Source organism: Dromaius novaehollandiae, chromosome 31 (assembly GCF_036370855.1).
Source record: "Dromaius novaehollandiae isolate bDroNov1 chromosome 31, bDroNov1.hap1, whole genome shotgun sequence".
NCBI classification, from domain to species: Eukaryota; Metazoa; Chordata; class Aves; order Casuariiformes; family Dromaiidae; genus Dromaius; species Dromaius novaehollandiae.
In genome coordinates, this window is record NC_088129.1 from 59,347 (window position 1) to 79,229 (window position 19,883).

Here is a 19,883-nt window from a genome sequence, read left to right on the forward strand (position 1 = left end):
GGGGCCGGGGCGGCCGTGACCCCCCCCCCCGGCGCCCAGCTGGCCCTGCAGACGGGCCGGGAGCCCCCCCCGATCTGGCGGGTGCAGAAGGCGCTGCTGCAGAAGTTCACCCCCGAGATCAAGGACGGGCAGCGGCAGTTCTGCGCCACCAGCAACGTGAGTGCGGGGGGGGGACGACCCCCCCGGGACCCCCCCCCGGGGAACGGGGAACCCCCCCGGGGAACAGGGACCCCCCCAGGGGAATGGGGACCCCCTGGGAAGGGGAAACCCCCCCCCCGGGAAGGGGAATCCCCCCCGGGGAGCGGGGACCCCCCTGGGAGAGATGGAGACCCCCCCCGGGAGATGGAGACCCCCCGGGGGAACAGGGACCCCCCCGGTGAGACGGAGACCCCCCCCTGGGGAACGGGGACCCCCTGGGAAGGGGAACCCCCCCAGGGAAACAGGGACCCCCCCAGAAAGGGGGACCCCCCGGGGAAGCAGGGGACTCCCACAGGGAGACAAGGACCCCCCCAAGGAAGAGGGGGACCCCCAAGGGAGACAGGGGACCCCCCCAGGAATGGGACCCCCCGAGGGAGATGGGGGCCCCCCCAGGAATGAGGACCCCCCCGAGGGAGATGGGGGACCCCCCAGGAAGACAAGGACCCACCCAGGAATGGGGACCCCCCCCAGGGAACAGGACCCCCCCAGGAAACGGGGCCCCAGGGGGTCTCCAGGGGTATTGGGGGTCCCCAGGGGTATTGGGGGGCACAAGAGGGCCTGGGGGGGGGATTTGGGTTCGGAAGCTGGCTGGGGGGTCCCTGGGGGGGGGGTATTTGGGGCTGGGGGGGGGGTCCCTGGGGGGTCCCTGGGGAGTATTTGGGGTCGAGGGGTGACCGAGGGGATCCCTGGGAGGGTATTTGGGGGGTATTTGGGGTTGGGGGGTGGCTGGGGGGGTCCCTGGGGGGATATTTGGGGTTGGGGGGTGGCAGAGAGGGTCCTGGGGGGGTCCCAGGGGGTATTTGGGGTTATGGGGGTGGATGGGGGGGTCCTGGGGGGGTCCCAGGGGGTATTTGGGGCTGGGGGGTGGCAGAGGGGGTCCCGGGGGGGTCCCGGGGGAGTATTTGGGGTTGGGGGGTGGATGGGGGGTCCTGGGGGGGTCCCGGGGGAGTATTTGGGGTTGGGGGGTGGATGGCGGGTCCTGGGGGGGTCCCAGGGGAGTATTTGGGGTTGGGGGGTGGATGGGGGGTCCTGGGGGGGTCCCGGGGGAGTATTTGGGGCTGGGGGGTGGATGGCGGGTCCTGGGGGGTCCCTGGGGAGTATTTGGGGTCAGGGGGTGACCGAGGGGGTCCTGGGGGGTGTTCGGGGCTGGGGGGGTCCCGGGGGGGTGTTTGGGGCACCCTGACCCCCCCGCGCCCCCCCCCCGCAGTACCTGGGCTACTTCGGGGACGCCAAGAACCGGTACCAGCGGCTCTACGTGAAGTTCCTGGAGAACATCAACAAGAAGGACTACGTGCGGGTCTGCTCCCGCAAGCCCTGGCACCGGCCCCTCGCCGCCGTCCGGTGGGACACGGGGACACGGGGGGGGACACGGGGACACGGGGGGGGACACGGGGACACGGGGGGGTCCATGGGACCTGGGGACACGGGGACACGAGGAGACCCGGAGACGCGGGGGGCCGCGGGGGCCGTGCGGGTCTGCTCCCGCAAGCCCTGGCACCGGCCCCTCGCCGCCGTCCGGTGGGACACGGGGACACGGGGGGGGACACGGGGACATGGGGGGGGACACGGGGACACGGGGGGGGCCAGGGGACCTGGCGACACGGGGACACGAGGAGACCCGGAGACGCGGGGGGCCGCGGGGGCCGTGCGGGTCTGCTCCCGCAAGCCCTGGCACCGGCCCCTCGCCGCCGTCCGGTGGGACACGGGGACACGGGGGGGGGACACGGGGACATGGGGGGGGACACGGGGACACAGGGGACATGGGGGACACAGGAACACGAGGAGACCCGGAGATGCGGGGGGCCGCGGGGGCCGTGCAGGTCTGCTCCCGCAAGCCCTGGCACCGGCCCTTCACTGCCGTCCGGTGGGACATGGGGACACGGGGGGGGGACACGGGGGGGACACAGGGACACAGGGGGGACACGGGGACATGGGGGGGGACACTGGGACATGGGGGGGGCCAGGGGACCTGGGGACACGGGGGACACGCAGGGACACGGGGCCGCGGGGGCCGTGTGGGTCTGCTCCCGCAAGCCCTGGCACCGGCCCCTCGCCGCCGTCCGGTGGGACACGGGGGGGACATGGGGACACGGGGGGGGGACACTGGGACACGGGGGGGGCCGAGGGACACGGGGGGCCGTGGGGGCCGTGCGGATCTGCTCCCGCAAGCCCTGGCGCCGGCCCCTCGCTGCTGTCAGGTGGGACACGGGGACATGGGGGGGGACAGGAACACGGGGGGGACCAGCGGACACAGGGACACAGGGACACGGGGGGGGGGGACATGGGATGACAGGGTTGGGGGGACGTTTTTGGAGGTCCCCATTGCCCTGGTGGCACTTCGGGGGGTCCCCATTTCCCCCAGGGGTCCTTTTTGGGGTCCCCATCGCCATGGGGACACTTGGGGGGGGTCCCCTTGCCCCCAGGGGACCTTTTTGGGGTCCCCATTGCCTTGGGGATGCTTTGGGGGGGTCCCCTTGCCCCCCAGTCCCCAGGGGACATTTTGGGGGGGTCCCCGTCACCTTGGGGACACTTTGGGGGGCTCCCCTTGCCCCCCGGTCCCCAGGGGACACTTGGGGGGGGTCCTGCTTGCCCCCAGGGGACCTTTTTGGGGTCCCCATCACCTTGGGGACACTTTGGGGGGGTCCCCTTGCCCCCCACTCCCCAGGGGACATTTTGGGGGGGTCCCCGTCACCTTGGGGACACTTTGGGGGGCTCCCCTTGCCCCCTGGTCCCCAGGGGACACTTTGGGGGGGTCCTGCTTGCCCCCAGGGGACCTTTTTGGGGTCCCCATCGCCTTGGGGATGCTTTGGGGGGGTCCCCTTGCCCCCCGGTCCCCAGGGACCCTTTGGGGGGGTCTCCATCGCCTTGGGGACACTTTGGGGGCTCCCCTTGCCCCCTGGTCCCCAGGGGCCATTTTGGCCCCCCCCCCCAACACCCAGGGGCCATTTTGGGGCCCCCCGACCCCCGGGGCCATTTCGGGCCCCCCCCTTTCCTAACCCCCCCTTTCCCCCCCCCTCGCAGGAGGCAGAGCCAACCCAAAGCCGCCGGCCCCAAGACCCCGGCCCCCCCCCGAGCCGACAAGCCCGACGCCCCCGAGAAGCCCCCCCGCCCCGACAAGCCCCCCCGCCCCGACAAGCCCCCCCGCCCCGAGCGGCCCCCCAAAGCCGAGCGGCCCCCCCGGGGCGACAAGGCCGAGGCCCCGGCCCCCGCGCCGGCCGCGGGGCCCCCCCGGCCCCCCCCGGGCCCCCCCCGGCCCAAGCCCAAGCCCCCCAAGGTGAAGGCCGAGCCCCCCCCCAAGAAGCGGAAAAAGTGGCTCAAGGAGGCGGCGACGTCGTCCGAGTCCGAGTCCAGCCCCGACCCCCAGAGCGAGGAGGGTGAGGCGCCCCGCGCTCCGGGGGGGCCCTGGGGGGGTTGGGGGGGCCCCCGGGGGTCTGGGGGGGCCCTGGGGTTTGTTTGGGGGGGATTTGGGGTCTTTGGGGGGCCCCCGGGGCTTGTTTGGGGGGGATTTGGGGGTGTTTGGGGGGCCCTTGGCGGGTTTGGGGGGGGCCCTGGGGTCTGGGGGGGCCCTGGGGGGGTTGGGGGGGCCCCCGGGGGTCTGGGGGGGCCCTGGGGTTTGTTTGGGGGGGATTTGGGGGTCTTTTGGGGGCCCCTGGGGCTTGTTTGGGGGGGATTTGGGAGGGTTGGGGGGACCCTGGGGCTTGTTTGGGGGGGGATTTGGGGGTGTTTGGGGGGGGCCCGCAGCTTTGGGGGGGGCCCTGGGGTCTAGGGGGGGCCCTTGGCAGGTTTGGGGGGGCCCTTGGGGTCTGGGGGGGGCCCCTGGGGGGGTTTGGAGGGAGCGTGGGGTCTGGGGGGGCCCTGGGGTTGGTTTGGGGGGGATTTGGGGTCTTTGGGGGGCCCCTGGGGTTTGTTTTGGGGGGGGGCCTGGGGTTTGGGGGGGTCCCTGGGGTCTGGGGGGGCCCTGGGGCTTGTTGGGGGGGGATTTGGGGGGGCTTGGGGGGCCCTGGAGCTTGTTTGGGGGGGATTTGGGGGGGCTTGGGGGGCCCTGGAGCTTGTTCTGGGGGGGGTTGGGGGGTTTTAGGGGAGCCCCTGGGTCTTGGGGGGGCCCCTTGGGTCTGGGGGGGGCCTGGGGCTTGTTGGGGGGGGATTGGGGGGTGTTTGGGGGGGTCCCTGGGGCTTTTGGGGGGCCCCTGGGGTCTGGGGGGGCCCTGGGGCTTGTTGGGGGGGGGATTTGGGGTCTTTGGGGGCCCCTGGGACACGGGGGAGGGGTTCCTCCTGGGGGCGGGGCTCTGACCAAGGGGGCGGGGTTTCCTCTTAAAGGGGCAACGGTTGCCTTTGGGCTTGGGTCCCCCCCCCAGAGTGGGTCCCCCTTTATGGGTGGGTGGAGCTCCCCGCAGAAGGGGGCGGGGCTCCTGTGGGCGGGGCTCTTTCTCCAAGGGGCGGGGCTCCTCATTAAAGGGGCAAGGCAGGTTCCCCTGGGGAAAAGAGTGGGCCCTCCCTGGTGGGCGGGGCTCCCTGATAAAGGGGGCGGGGCTCTCAGTGGGTGGGTTGAAAAGGGGCGGGGCTCCTTGGGGGAGGCGGGGCTCCTTTTTAAAGGGGCAGCGCCCCCATGGTCACGCACCTTGGCCCGCCATTGGGCGCTGCCCAGCGTTGAGAGGGGGTGGGGCCTCCCTGGTGGGCGGGGCCGCCCCCCGGTGGGCGGGGCCCCGCCTTAAAGGGGCGCCGCGGTCCGCAGAGCGGGTGCCGACGGGGCGGGTGCTGAACACGCGGGCCATGAAGGAGATGTACCGCAGCTACGTGGAGATGCTGGTGAGCACCGCCCTCGACCCCGACATGATCCAGGCGCTCGAGGACACCAACGGTGAGCCCCGACCCTGCCCCCCCCGCCCCCCCCCGCCGCCGGCCCCCGCTGACGCCCCCCCCCGCCCCCAGATGAGCTCTACCTGCCGCCCATGCGGAAGATCGACGGCATCCTCAACGACCACAAGAAGAAGGTCCTCAAGCGGGTGACGCTGAACCCGTCGCTGCAGGTGGGGTTGGGGGGCTGCCGTGGGGCTGGGGGGGGCTGCGAGGGGGCCGGGGGGCTGCAGTGGGGCGCAAGGGAGGTCTTGGGGGGCTGCAATGGGGCTGGGGGCTGCGATGGGACTGTAGAAGATTCCTGGGGGGCTGCCGTGGGGCTGAGGGCTGCAATGGGGTTGGGGGGCTGCAGTGGGGCTGGGGGGAGCTCTTGGGGGGCTGCAATGGGGCTGGGGGGCTGCAAGGGGGCTGGGGGGCTGCAATGGGGCTGCAGTGAGGTCTTGGGGGGCTGCGATGGAGCTGGGGGCTGCAATGGTTCTGGGGGGCTGCAAGGGGGCTGCAGTGGGGCTGGAAGAGATTCCTGGGGGGCTGCCATGGGGCTGGAGAGAGGTTGTGACCATTGCAGTGGGGCTGCAAGGGGGGTTCTGGGGGGCTGCAGTGGGGCTGGAGGGAGGTCTTCGGAGGCTGTGATGGAGCTGGGGGGCTGCAGTGGGGCTGCAGAAGATTCCTGGGGGGCTGCAATGGGGCTGGAGAGAGGTTCGGGGGGCTGCAGTGGGGCTGGAGAGAGGTTGTGGCCATTGCCGTGGGGCTGGAGGGGTGTGCTGGGGGGCTGCAATGGGGCTGGGGGCTGCAGTGGGGCTGGATGAGATTCTTGGGGAGTCGCAATGGGGCTTGGGGGCTTCAGTGGGGCTGGGGGGAGGTCTTAGCGGGCTGCGATGGAGCTGGGGGCTGCAGTGGGGCTGGGGGGAGGTATTGGGGGGCTGTGATGGAGCTGGGGGGCTGCAGTGGGGCTGCAGGGAGGTCTTGGGAGGCTGCAATGGGGCTGGGGGGCTGCAGTGAGGCTGGAGGAGATTCCTGAGGGGCTGCCGTGGGGCTGGAGAGAGGTTGTAGCCATTGCAGTGGGGCTGGCGGGAGGTCTTAGGGGGCTGCAGTGGGGCTGGAGAAGATTCCTGGGGGGCTGCAGTGGGGCTGGCAGGGGATGTCCTATGGGTGTCCCTAGATGACGTTGGGGACCACAGGTGCCCCATGGGTGCTTCCAGGTGACACTGGGTGCAGCAGGTGCCCCATGGGTGTCTGTGGATTATGTGGGGTGCTGTGGGTGCCGTGGGGACCCCAGATACTGTTGGGTGCCGTGGGGGCTCCGTAAGCGTCTCTAGATGATGTTGGGCTCTATGGGTGCCCTAGGGAGGTCCATCAATGACGTTGGGTGCTATGGGTGCCCCATGGATGTCCCCGGATGGTCTTGGGCCCTATGGGTGCCTCATGGAGGTCCGTAGATGATGTTGGGTGCTATGGGTGCCCCACAGGTGTCCCCAGAGGGTGTTGGCCAGCACGGGTGCCTCATGGAGGTCCATAGATGATGTTGGGTGCTATGGGTGCCCCATGGACATCCCCGGATGATCTTGGGCACTGTGGGTGCTGTGTGGAGGTCTATAGATGATGTTGGGTGCTATGGGTGCCCCACGGGTGTCTCCAGAGGGTATTGGCCAACACAGGTGGCTCATGGAGGTCCATAGATGATGCTGGGTGCTGCGCGTGTGCCCCACGGGTGTCCCCAGATGATCTTGGGCCCTATGGGTGCCTCATGGAGGTCCATAGATGGTGTTGGGTGCTGCGCGTGTGCCCCACGGGTGTCCCTAGAGGGTGTTGGCCAACACAGGTGCCTTGTGGAGATCCATAGATGACATTGGGTGCTATGGGTGCCCCATGGACGTCCCCAGATGATCTTGGGCCCTATGGGTGCCTCATGGAGGTCCGTAGATGATGTTGGGTGCTGCGCGTGTGCCCCATGGGCGTCTCCAGAGGGTGTTGGCCAACACGGGTGTCTCGTGGAGGTCCATAGACGATGTTGGGTGCTATGGGTGCCCCATGGGCGTCTCCAGAGGGCGTTGGCCAACACGGGTGCCTCATGGAGGTCCGTAGATGATGTTGGGTGCTATGGGTGCCCCATGGGCGTCTCCAGAGGGTGTTGGCCAACACGGGTGCCTCATGGAGGTCCGTAGATGATGTTGGGTGCTATGGGTGCCCCACGGGTGTCTCCAGAGGGTGTTGGCCAACACGGGTGTCTCATGGAGGTCCGTAGACGATGTTGGGTGCTATGGGTGCCCCACGGGTGTCTCCAGAGGGTGTTGGCCAACACGGGTGTCTCATGGAGGTCCGTAGACGATGTTGGGTGCTATGGGTGCCCCATGGGCGTCTCCAGAGGGCGTTGGCCAACACGGGTGCCTCATGGAGGTCCGTAGATGATGTTGGGTGCTATGGGTGCCCCATGGGCGTCTCCAGAGGGTGTTGGCCAACACGGGTGTTTCATGGAGGTCCATAGACGATGTTGGGTGCTATGGGTGCCCCATGGGCGTCTCCAGAGGGTGTTGGCCAACACGGGTGCCTCATGGAGGTCCGTAGATGATGTTGGGTGCTATGGGTGCCCCATGGGCGTCTCCAGAGGGTGTTGGCCAACACGGGTGTCTCGTGGAGGTCCGTAGATGATGTTGGGTGCTATGGGTGCCCCATGGACGTCTCCAGAGGGTGTTGGCCAACACGGGTGCCTTGTGGAGGTCCATAGACGATGTTGGGTGCTGCGCGTGTGCCCCATGGACGTCTCCGGATGATGTTGGGTGGTCCGTGGAGGCTGGTGGCATCTCCAGGAGACACGTCGCGGCGGGGGGGTGCCGGGGTGTCCCCGGGCCCGCGGGTGACGCGGCCGCCCCCCCAGGAGGCCCTGCACACCTTCCCCCAGCTGCACGCCGAGCCCGGGGAGTCGCTGGTGAAGCTGCGCCCCGGCGGCGAGCCCTACAACCGCAAGACCCTCAGCAAGGTCAAGAGGAGCGTGGGCAAGCCCCAGGTATGGGTCCTGGGGGGGTCCCGGTGGTCCTAGGGGTGTCCCAAGGGTCCTGGAGGTCCTGGGCGTCCCAGGAGGTCCCCACAAGCACGAGACTCTCGGCACGGTCAAGAGGAGCCTGGGCAAGCCCCAGGTACGGGGGTTCTGGGGGTCTGGGGGGGGTTCTGGGGGGTCCCAGGGGGTCCCAAGGGTCCTGTGGGGGTTCTGGTGGTCTTGGGGGGGTCCTGGAGGTCCTGGGTGTCCCAGGAGGTTCCCACAACCACAAGACTGTCAGCAAAGACCCTGGCAAGACCCAGGTACGGAGGTCCTGGGGGGCCATCTGAGGGTCTTGGGGGGGTTCCTGGAGGTCCCAGGGTGTCATAGGGGGTTTCCCAGGATGTCGTGGAGATCCCATGGGGCCCTGAGGGTGCTGGGGGGGTCCAGGGGGTCCCAGACTGTCACTGAGGGGGTTCCTGGGGGTTCTGGGAGTCTGGGGGTGTCCTGGGGGGGCACCTCAGGGCCATCTGAGGGTCTTGGGGGGGTTCCTGGAGGTCCCGGGGTGTCGTGAGGGGTCTCCCAGGGTGTCCTGGAGATCCCATGGGGTCCTGAGGGTGCTGGGGGGCTGCTGAGGGGGTGCTGGGGGTCCCAGGGCTCGGGGGGGTCCCCACGGGATGGGTCTCGGGGGGCTGTGACTGAGCCCCCCCGTCCCCCCCCCCCCGCAGGAGTTCAAGGTGGAGGTGGAGAAGTCCTTCTTCTACACGCTCTACCACTCGCTGCACCACTACAAGTACCACACCTTCCTGCGCTGCAAGGACGAGGTGAGCCCCCCCGCGTCCCCCGTCCCCCCGTGTCCCCCGCGAGGTCCCCGCGCCCCCAACGCCGTCCGCGAGGTCCCCGCGCCGTCACCGTGTCCCGTCTCCCTGCCGTGTTGTCCCCGTCTCCGCGTCCCCTTCCCGTGGTGTTCACGTCCCTGTGCTGCACCTTGTCACCATCACCGTGTCCTGTCACTGTCACTGTCACCATGTCCCTTTCGCAGGTCTTGTCACTGTCACCATCACCGTGTCCCGTCACTGTCACCATCACCGTGTCCTGTCACTGTTACTGTCACTGTGTCCCTTTCCCAGGTTTTGTCACTGTCCCCATCACCGTGTCCCATCGCTGCACCCCATCTTTGGGTCCCATCTCTGTCTTTTGTCACCGTTCCCGTCACCGTGTCGCATTGCTGGGTCCCATCTCCGTCTTTTGTCGCCATCCCTATCATTGTGTCCCATCGTTGGGTCCCATCTCCGTCTTTTGTCCCCGTCCCCATCACCGTGTCCTACTGTTGGATCCCATCTCCATCTTTTGTCCCCATTCTTGTCACCATGTCCCATCATTGGGTCCCACCTCCATCTTTTGTCCCCGTCCCCATCACCGCGTCCCATCATTGGGTCCCACCTCCGTCTTTTGTCCCCGTCCCCATCACCGTGTCCCACCGTTGGGTCCCACCTCCGCCTTTTGTCCCCATCTCTGTCACCGTGTCCCATCGTTGGGTCCCACCTCCGCCTTTTGTCCCCATCTCTGTCACCATGTCCCATCGTTGGGTCCCATCTCCGTCTTTTGTCACCGTCCCCATCACCGTGTCCCATTGCTGGGTCCCATCTCCATCTTTTGTCCCCGTCCCCATCACCGCGTCCCACCGTTGGGTCCTGTCTCCGTCTTTTGTCCCCGTCCCCATCACCACGTCCCATTGCTGGGTCCCGTCTCTATCTTTTGTCCCCGTCCCCATCACCGCGTCCCATTGCTGGGTCCCACCTCCGTCTTTTGTCCCCGTCCCCATCACCACGTCCCATTGCTGGGTCCCGTCTCTATCTTTTGTCCCCGTCCCCATCACCGTGTCCCATCGTTGGGTCCCACCTCCGTCTTTTGTCCCCGTCCCCATCACCGCATCCCACCGTTGGGTCCCGTCTCTATCTTTTGTCCCCGTCCCCATCACCGCGTCCCACCGTTGGGTCCTGTCTCCGTCTTTTGTCCCCGTCCCCATCACCGTGTCCCATCGTTGGGTCCCACCTCCGTCTTTTGTCCCCGTCCCCATCACCGTGTCCCATCGTTGGGTCCCACCTCCGACTTTTGTCCCCGTCCCCATCACTGTGTCCCATTGCTGGGTCCCGTCTCTATCTTTTGTCCCCGTCCCCATCACCGCGTCCCATCGTTGGGTCCCGTCTCCATCTTTTGTCCCCGTCCCCATCACCGTGTCCCACCGTTGGGTCCCGTCTCCGTCTTTTGTCCCCGTCCCCATCACCGCGTCCCATCGTTGGGTCCCGTCTCCGTCTTTTGTCCCCGTCCCCATCACCGCGTCCCATTGCTGGGTCCCACCTCCATCTTTTGTCCCCATCCCCATCACCGCGTCCCATTGCTGGGTCCCACCTCCATCTTTTGTCCCCGTCCCCGTCACCGTGTCCCACTGTTGGGTCCCACCTCCGTCTTTTGTCCCTGTCCCCATCACCGCGTCCCATCGTTGGGTCCCGTCTCCGTCTTTTGTCCCCGTCCCCGTCGCCGTGTCGCGCGCGCGGCCCTGGCGGGCGCTGACGGGGCGTCGTCGTCCCCTCCGCCCGCAGACGACGGCCATCGAGGGCCAGGACGAGGACCTGGGGCAGGAGGAGGTGGTGCAGCAGTGCATGCGCAACCAGGCCTGGCTCGAGCGCCTCTTCGACTCCTTCAGCGACCTCCTCACGCAGGCCCAGACCAAGTGCGCGTGACCCGGGGACGGGGACGGGGACGTCCCCCGCGCGGGGACCCCCCGGGGACCTCCCCCGGCACGGGGACCCCCCCGCCGCGGGGACGGCCGCCGCGACGGAGACGTCCTCCGGGACGGAGACACCCACCGCGACGGGGACACCCCCCGCGACGGGGACAACCCCCGCGACGGGGACACCCTACGGGACAGGGACACTCTCCAGGACGGGGACACCCCATGGATGGGGACACCCCGCGGATGGGGACGTCCTCCAGGACAGAGATGTTCTCCAGGACGGGGACGCTTCCCGGGATGGGGACGTTTCCTGGGTTGGGGACGTCCTCCAAGACGGGGACGTTCTCCTGGGACGGGGACGTTTCCTGGGATGGGGACATTCTCCTGGGATGGGGACGTCCTCCAAGACGGGGACGTTCTCCTGGGACGGGGACGTTTCCTGGGATGGGGACATTCTCCTGGGTTGGGGACGTCCTCCAAGACGGGGACGTTCTCCTGGGACGGGGACACCCCCAGATGGGGACACCCCCAGATGGGGACACCTTCCAGGATGGGGACGTCCTCCAAGATGGGGACGTTCTCCCGGGATGGGGACACCCCCATCACGGGGCCACCCCCCGGCGTGGGGCCACCCCCCGGGGACAAGGCCACCCCTTCCTGGGCACAGGGACGTCCCCCCCCCCGCCAGAGGTGGGGACACAGCCCTGGGCCCCCCCCAGGCCTTGGGGACCCCCCTACCAGAGACAGGGACCCCCCCCCCAGGGAAGAAACCCCCCCTTGAGGACAACACCCCCAATTTGGGGACAACACCCCCAATTTGGGGACAAGGACCCCCCCTCACTTTGAGGACCCCCCCCCCAGGATTGGGACCCCCCCATGGGCCTCCCCAGGACCCCAATTTTGGGGCCCCCCCCCGGGGCATGGGAGGGAGCAAGGGGCTTCACCCCCCCAAAAAAAGGGGGGCCCCCCCCCCTCCGCCCTCCCCCCGGAGAGCCCTTATTTATATATATATGTATAAATGTCTATTTAGTAGCCTCCGTTCTCCGTCCTGGGGGGGGCCCGGACACCTGGGCCCTCTCCCGGGGGGGTGACGCGCCTGGGTGTTCCCCCCCCCCCCAGGAGGAGCCAGGACTCCGGGGTCCTCGGGGCGAGAAACAGGGTTTTGGGGGTGGGGGGGGGGCACCCGGACTCCTGGGTCCCTTTTCTGCCCCCCCCCCCAACCCGGGACCAGCCCGTCCCCCCCCCACCGGGGTGTCCTGTATATAAGTATTACGGGGGGGGGGGTCCCAAGCCAACGGGGGGGGTCCCCAAAAAGGGGGTGTCTCCTCAAAAAGGGGGTCCCCCAAAAGGAGGGGTCCCCCAAAAGGGGGGTGTCCCCAAAAAGGGGGGGTCCCCCCCCAAAATAAGGACCATCAGCCCCCCCACCCCAAAATCCACCCCCCCCTATTTATTGCCAAGTCCCCTCCCCCGGCTGGCTGGATTTTGGGGGGGGGGGAGGAAAAAATAAAGGGGGCGGGGGGCACCCTTGGGTGCCCCCCCACCCCGAGCCGCCTACGGGGGGGTATTTTGGGGGGGGGGGTCGGCGGGGGGGGGGCTTGTACATAGTGTATAGGGTCAAAGTCTCTATGTATCATATCGCATCGCCGGGGCCCCCCCCGGGGCCGGATTTGCCCCCCCCCGGCCCCAAATTTGCCCCCCTCCATGGGCCGGATTTACCCCCCCGGCCCCCCCCCCCGTCGCCCTCCTCAGCCTCTCGGTTCTTTTTTCTCGTTTTTTTTTTTAATTATTATAATTATTATTATATATATTGGGGGGGTTCCCCCCCCCGCGTCACTCCCGCCCCCCCCCCAGCCATAAAAACGTACCGCCCCCCCCCATCCCCGAGCCCGGCCCCCAAGCGCCCCCCCCGCCCGGGGTATTTATTGGGGGCGGTTGGGGGGCGGGGGGGGGGGGGTCGTGTCGTGCCCCCCCCCGCGCCCCCCCCCCCGTTTTCTACAGTGTATCGTGTCGGTGTTGGCGGCCGCCGCGGGGTCGCGTCGTGCGTGTGGCCGAGACCTTTTTATCGTTGCCGCGTGTCCGGGCCTTCTTTGGGGGGGGGCACGGGGGGGGGGCACATGGGGGGGGTCACACGGGGGGGGGGGCTCTCGCACAAGGGGGTTTCACAGGATGGGGGGGGTTTGTACAGCTGGGGGGGGGCCTGGTGCTGCTGGGCGGGGGGGTCTTGCATGAGGGGGGGGCTTTTGCACGAGTGTGGGGGGGTGTCATGTGGGGGGGGTCTCACATGAGGGGGTGTTGCAGGACGGGGGGGGTCTCACGCAAGGGGGGGGTCTTGCACGATGGGGCTTCACACGAGGGGTCTTGCACAAGTGGGGGGGGGTCTTGCACGGGGGGGGTCTTGCACAAGTGGGGGGGCCTCACACGACTGGGGGGGGCTCACATAAGGGGGGGGCCCTCGAACGATGGGGTCTCGCCCGGGGGGGGGGTCCTGGCCCCTCGCACACACGTGTGAGTTTCTCTGCCACGCTTGCACACGCGTGTGCACACCAACCCCCCCCACGTGACCCCCCCCCACATGACCCCCCCCCACACACACACACGCGTTTGCACACCAGCTTTAAGGCACTTTAATGTGTCTCTCCCCCCCCAAGGGGGGGGGTCTTTGGTATTTACAGCACTTGGGGGGGGGGCTGAGGCCCCCCCCAAACTCATGGCAGCCGCAGTCGCACACGGATGTGTGGGGCCCCCCCATGGCACTGGGGGGGGGGGGAATGTGAGTGAAGCTGTGGGCCCCCCCCCGGACATCTGGGTCCTTTTTGGGTGTGGGGGGGGGGCCCAAAGTGGGGATTTGGTGGTGGAGGCACTGTGAAAGGGGGTCTTGGGCCCCCCCGAAATGGGGAGCTGGGGGGGGGGACCCAAAGTGGGGGGCTGGGGGGGCCGGGACCCCCCCAAAAGGGGGGTCTCAGGAGGCCAAGGGAGCCTAAAGCGCCCCCCCCCCGAGGGAGAGGATCCTGGGGACCCCCAAAAGTGGGGGGGGGCCCTAAAAAGAGGATTTGGGGGGGGTCATCATGGAGAAGCATCCGAGCCCCCCCCGAAACCAAGGTCTGCAGGGAGGGGGGTCCCTGTGAGGAAGCCCCCCCCCAACTTGGGGGGCACTCGGGGGGGCTCCCCACATCCGCACCCCCTCCTTTTGGGGGGGGGGGCGTTAGAGGAGGGCGCAGGGGCAGCCGGGGGGCTCCTTGCCCCCGGGGGGGGCCGCCAGTGCCGGGGGGGTCTCCAGCTCCTGGAAGCGCCTGTGGGGTGGGGGGGGTGAAAAGGACAGGGGTGAGCGGCGTTTTGGGGGGGTCCCCAGCCCCGCTTCGGGGGGGGGGCCTGCCGGGGGGGGGTCCCGGCCCCCCCCGTGCCCCCCCCCCGGACCTGACGGCGCGCACGAGCTGGTGGAAGGCCTCGTCCACGTTGAGGCGGGTCTTGGCCGAGGCCTCCACGTAGGGCAGCCGCCGCTCCCGGGCGAAGGCCAGCGCCTCCTCCCGCGACACCTGGGGGGGGGGGACACGTGGGGGGGCGGCGTGGGGCCCCCCCGGGACCCAGGCGTCCAGGCGGGACGGCTACGGGCCTGGGGGCGTGGCTAGGGCACCTCCAAGATGGCCGCCGCCAGGGCGCTGCTGGATGGGGGCGGGGTTTCCTGCTCTCGGGGGGGCCAAGATGGCCACTGGGGTGGGGTGGGGGACCAAGATGGCCACTGGGGCCTGCTGGGGTGGGATTTGCTGCTGCGATGGCGCCCAAGATGGCCACCGCGGTGGGACTTCCTGTTCTGGATTCAAGATGGCCACTGAGGCACGTGGGGAGTGGGACTTCCTGTTCCAGATCCAAGATGGCTGCCGCCAGGGCCCTGCTAGATGAGGGCGGAGTTTCCTGCTCTCGGGGGGGTCCAAGATGGCCACTGGGGCCTGCTGGGGTGGGATTTGCTGCTGTGATGGCATCCAAGATGGCCGCCGTGGCCTGTGGGGGTAGAACTTCCTGTTCTGGATTCAAAATGGCTGCCGTGACCTGTGGGAGTGGGACTTCCTGTTCCAGAGCCAAGATGGCCACTATGACCCTTAGGGTTGGGACTTCCTGTTCTGGGATCCAAGATGGCCACCATGGCCTGGGGGGGTGGGACTTCCTGTTCCAGATCCAAGATGGCCTGCGGGGGTGGGACTTCCTGTTCCGCACCAATAGCAGCAAGGGTGGGACTTCCTGTCCCAAATGCATCCACACAGGTCACCGGGTGCCCTTGAAGGCGGGACTTCCTGTTCTGAGCCACTCAGCACTGCCCCGTAGAGACAGAACTTCCTGTTGTGGGGGGGCAAGATGGCCGCCAGGGGCGGGACTTCCTGTTTTGCCCTTTTTTGAGCAGCCTGGAGCTGGGGAATGTTTGGGGCCCCGAATGGGGGTCTGGGGGGCCCCGGGGGGGGGCTGGGGGGGCCCAGAGGGGATCTGGGGGGCCGGGGGGGGGTCTGTCACCCCATAGAGGCAGAACTTCCTGTTGTGAGGGGCCCAAGATGGCCGCCAGGGGCGGGACTTCCTGTTTTGCCCTTTTTTGAGCAACCGGGAGCTGGGGAATGTTTGGGGCCCCAAATGGGGGTCTGGGGGGCCCCGGGGGGGGGCTGGGGGGGCCCAGAGGGGATCTGGGGGGCCGGGGGGGGGTCTGTCACCCCATAGAGGCAGAACTTCCTGTTGTGAGGGGCCCAAGATGGCCGCCAGGGGCGGGACTTCCTGTTTTGCCCTTTTTTGAGCAACCTTTAGCTGGGGAGCGCTCAGGGCCCCAGGGGGGGTCTGGGGGGCCCCGGGAGGTCTGGGGGGGATCTGGGGGGGCCCAGGGGGGTCTGTGGGGCACAGGGGAGGGGTCTGGGGGGCCCCCGCAGGGGACTGGGGGGGACTTTGGGGCCCGGGGGGGGGTCTGTGGGGGTCCGGGGGGGTCTAGGGGGCCCCAGGGGGGTCTGTTGGGGTCCAGGGGGGTCTAGAGGGCCCCTGAGGGGGCCTGGGGGGGTCTGGGGGGGCGCAGAGGGGGTCCGTGGGGGTTCAAAGGGGGTCTAGGGGGCCCCTGAGGGGTCCGTGGGGCCCCAGGGGGTTCTATGGGGGTCCAGAGAGGTCTGTGGGGCCTGGGGGAGGTCTGGGGGGGCCCAGGGGGGGTCTGGGGGGGTCTGAGGGGGCCCCCATGGGTGCCGGGGGGGTCTGGGGGGCCTTGGGGGGGTCTGGGGTCCCCCGGGAAGGTCCAGGGGAGTCTGGGGGGCCCCAGGGGGGGCCTGGGGGGTTCTGTGGGCATTGAGGAGGATCTCTGGGGGTCCGGGGGGTCTGGGGGGCACTGGGGGGGTCTGTGGGACCCAGGGGGGTCCCGGGGGGGTCTGTGGGTCCCCGGGGGGGGTCTCGCGGGGGGGGTACCTGCCGCTGGGGGCGGAGGTCGGCCTTGTTGCCCACCAGCACGGCCGGGACGTCGTCGCGGTCCTTCACCCGCAGCAGCTGCGCGTGCAGCCGCGCCAGTGCCCCCAAGCTGCGGGGGGGGGGCCGGGGGGGTCAGCAAGGGGGCCGGGGGGGGGTCAGGGGGGTGGGGAGGGTCCCGGGGGGGTCAGGAAGGGTCCCGGGGGGGGGGGCAGGGAGGCCGGAGGGGATCAGGAAGGTTTTTGGGGTGTCTGGAGCGGTGTTCAGGGGGGTGGGAAGGGTCCTGGGGGGGTCTGGGGGGGTCAGGGAGGTTCGGGGAGGGCCCCGGGGGGGGTCAGCGGGGTCCAGGAGGCTCCCGGGGGGGGGATCGGGGGTCTGGGGGGGTCAGGGAGGTTCGGGGAGGGTCCCGGGGGAGGTAGGGGGTCCAGGGGGGTCCGGGCGGATCCAGGGGTGTTGGGAAGGGTCTGGGGGGGGTCCAGGGGGTCGGGAAGGGTCCCAGAGAGATTTTGGGGGGTCCAGGGGGGTCCAAGGGGGTTGGGAAGGGTCCCGGGGGGGGTTGGGGTGTCTGGGGGGGGTTAGGAGCAGTATAAAAGGTCCCGAGGCAGATTTGGGGGTGCCGGGGGGGGGTCAAGGGCAGCGTGAGGGTGCCCGGGCGGGTTTTGGGGTGTCGGGGTGGATTTTGGGGTGCCGGGAGGGATTGCGGGCAGTGTGAATGGCACAGGGGGGATTCAGGGGTCCCAGGGCGGGTTTTGGGGTGCCGGGGGGGGGTTAGGGGTGCTGGGGGGGGTCGAGGGCAGCGTGAGGGTGCCGGGGGGGGGGGGGTTGGGGTGCCGGGAGAGATTACGGGCAGTGCGAAGGGCGCAGGAGGGGCTCAGGGGTCCCAGGGCAGGTTTTGGGGTGCCGGGGGGGATTTTGGGGTCCCGGGACGGGTTTCGGGGTGCCGGGGGGGGGCCGGGGGGGCCCCGCTACCTGCCGCGGTCGTTGACGGCGAAGACGAGCAGGAAGCCGTCGCCGGCGCGCAGGTACTGCTCCCGCATGGCCCCGAACTCCTCCTGCCCCGCCGTGTCCAGGACTGCGCCCACCCGTCACCCGCCGCCCGGGGCCCAGGCGTCCGGGACATCCCCCAACCCCCCGAGGGGACCCAGGCGTCCGGGACACCCCCACACCCCCCCGAGGGGACCAGGCGTCTGGGACACCCCCACCCCCCCCGAGGGGACCCAGGCGTCCGGGACACCCCCAACCCCCCGAGGGGGCCCAGGCGTCCGGGACACCCCCACCCCCCCCGAGGGGACCCAGGCGTCTGGGACACCCCCACACCCCCCCGAGGGGGCCCAGGCGTCCGGGACACCCCCCAACCCCCTGAGGGGGCCCAGGCGTCCGGGACACCCCCCCCCCGGGGACCCAGGCGTCCGGGCGCTGATCCCACCCCCCCGAGGGGACCCAGGCATCCGGGACCCCCCCAGAGGGGACCCAGGCGTCTGGGGACACCCCCCACAAGGGGCCCAGGCATCCGGGCCCCTTCCTGCCCAACCCACAGCAGGCTCAGGCGTCCGGGCCGTGCCCCCCCCCCCCCACAGGGGGCCCAGGCATCCGGGCCGTGACCCCCCCCCCGCCGCAGGGGGCCCAGGCGTCCGGGCCCCCCCGCCGCACTCACTGTCGAGGCGCGCGGGGGCCCCGTCCACGGCGCAGAGCTTCGTGTACGAGTCCTCGATGGTCGGGTCGTAGTCGGAGACGAAGTACGACTGGGGGGGGCGGGGATGGGGCCCAGGCGTCCGGGCTCCCGACACCCCTCCCAGGGATGGGGCCCAGGCGTCCGGGCTCCTGACACCCCCCCCCCAGGGATGGGGCCCAGGCGTCCGGGCTCCCGACCCCCCCCCCAGGGATGGGGCCCAGGTGTCCGGGCTCCCGACACCCCTCCCAGGGATGGGGCCCAGGTGTCCGGGCTCCCGACACCCCTCCCAGGGATGGGGCCCAGGCGTCCGGGCTCCTGACACCCCCCCCCCAGGGATGGGGCCCAGGCGTCCGGGCTCCCGACCCCCCCCCCAGGGATGGGGCCCAGGTGTCCGGGCTCCCGACACCCCTCCCAGGGATGGGGCCCAGGCGTCCGGGCTCCCGACACCCCCCCGGGGATGGGGCCCAGGCGTCCGGGCTCCTGACAACCCCCCCCCCAGGGATGGGGCCCAGGCGTCCGGGCTCCCAACCCCCCCCCCCAGGGATGGGGCCCAGGCGTCCAGGCTTCTGACACCCCCCCGGGGATGGGGCCCAGGCGTCCGGGCTCCCGACCCCCCCCCCCAGGGATGGGGCCCAGGCGTCCGGGCTCCCGACCCCCCCCCCAGGGATGGGGCCCAGGCGTCCGGGCTCCTGACAACCCCCCCCCAGGGATGGGGCCCAGGCGTCCGGGCTCCTGACACCCCCCCCCCAGGGATGGGGCCCAGGCGTCCGGGCTCCCGACACCCCCCCGGGGATGGGGCCCAGGCATCCGGGCTCCCGACCCCCCCCCCCAGGGATGGGGCCCAGGCGTCCGGGCTCCTGACACCCCCCCCCAGGGATGGGGCCCAGGCGTCCGGGCTCCTGACACCCCCCCCCAGGGACGGGGCCCAGGCGTCCGGGCTCCTGACACCCCCCCCGGGGATGGGGCCCAGGCGTCCGGGCTCCCGACACCCCCCCCAGGGATGGGGCCCAGGCGTCCGGGCTCCCGACAACCCCCCCCCCAGGGATGGGGCCCAGGCGTCCGGGCTCCCGACACCCCCCTGGGGTTTTGGGGTCCTGGTGGGGGGGTCCTATCTCAAGGGGGTCCTGGTGGGGGGGTCCCAGTTGGGGGGGGTCCCGGTTGGGGGGGTGCCTATGTGTGTAGGGGGTCCCCTGGGGGGGGTGTCCCTGGGGGGGAGATCCCCTGGGGGGGGTCCCGGTTGGGGGGGTGCCCGGGGGGGGTCCCGGTTGGGGGGAGATCCCAGTTGGGGGGGGGTCCCGTTTGATGGGGGGGTCCCAGTTGGAGTGTCCCGGGGGGGGAGGGGTCCCTGTGTGTGTGTGTGTGGGGGGGTCCCAGTTGGGGGGGTCCCGTTTGGTGGTGGGTCCCCTGTGGGGGGGGGGGGTGTCCCGTTTGGGGGGGTGTCCCAGTTGGGGGGGGGTCCCTGTTGGGGGGGGGTGTCCTGTATGTGAGGGGGTCCCGTGGGGGGAGTCCCAGTGGGGGGGGTGTCCCCGTGGGGGGGGGTTCCCCGTGGTGGGGGTCCCTGTCGGGCTGTGTCCCTGTCCGGGGGGGGTGTCCCCGTGGGGGGGTGTCCCTGTCGGGCTGTGTCCCTGTCGGGGGGGATCCCCGTTGGGGGGGATCCCTGTCGGGGGGGGTGTCCCCGTGGGGGGGGGTTGTCCCCGTGGGGGGGGTGTCCCCGTGGGGGGGGGGTGTCCCCGTGGGGGGGGGTCCCTCCCCCTCCCGCCGCTTGCCTGGATGAACTGGATGGTCAGCGCGCTCTTGCCGACGCCGCCGCCGCCCACCACGACCAGGCGGTGCCGCGGGGGGGGCGCCGCGGCCCCCCCGACCCCCCCGGCGCCCCCGGCCGCGGCCCGCGCCCGCTCCATGCCCGCGCCCGGCGGGGCGGGGCCCGCATGCTAATCTATGCAAATCGCCCGCGCCCGCCGCTGCCCTACAAGGCGCGCTGGCCCCCGCGGGGGCGGGGCCCAACCGCCTGGCCACGCCCCCGCCCCGCCCACCGC

At 70.5% G+C, this 19,883-nt stretch overlaps 2 protein-coding genes across 2 annotated transcripts in view; one reads left to right on the plus strand and one right to left on the minus strand.

The window, feature by feature from the left end:
- The window catches only part of PRR12 (proline rich 12), a 33,020-nt gene extending 20,193 nt beyond the window's left edge, over positions 1-12,827 (plus strand). Inside the window, exons 7-14 of the mRNA XM_064499530.1 lie at positions 40-156; positions 1,406-1,539; positions 3,220-3,572; positions 4,931-5,056; positions 5,128-5,225; positions 7,925-8,053; positions 8,752-8,847; positions 10,627-12,827. Coding sequence (XP_064355600.1) covers positions 40-156; positions 1,406-1,539; positions 3,220-3,572; positions 4,931-5,056; positions 5,128-5,225; positions 7,925-8,053; positions 8,752-8,847; positions 10,627-10,767 — 1,194 coding nt within the window. The 3' untranslated portion in view covers positions 10,768-12,827. The remainder of the gene's footprint in view (positions 1-39; positions 157-1,405; positions 1,540-3,219; positions 3,573-4,930; positions 5,057-5,127; positions 5,226-7,924; positions 8,054-8,751; positions 8,848-10,626) is intronic.
- A 541-nt stretch (positions 12,828-13,368) lies between these two features.
- Positions 13,369-19,835, minus strand: RRAS (RAS related). The gene is made up of 6 exons (XM_064499648.1): positions 19,614-19,835; positions 17,830-17,917; positions 17,145-17,247; positions 16,179-16,287; positions 14,175-14,293; positions 13,369-14,050 (listed from the first exon to the last, which is right to left on the minus strand). Exons 1-6 carry the CDS (start codon positions 19,746-19,748, stop codon positions 13,963-13,965), a joined length of 642 nt encoding a protein of 213 aa, XP_064355718.1. The 5' UTR covers positions 19,749-19,835; the 3' UTR covers positions 13,369-13,962.
- Positions 19,836-19,883: the final 48 nt, after the last annotated feature.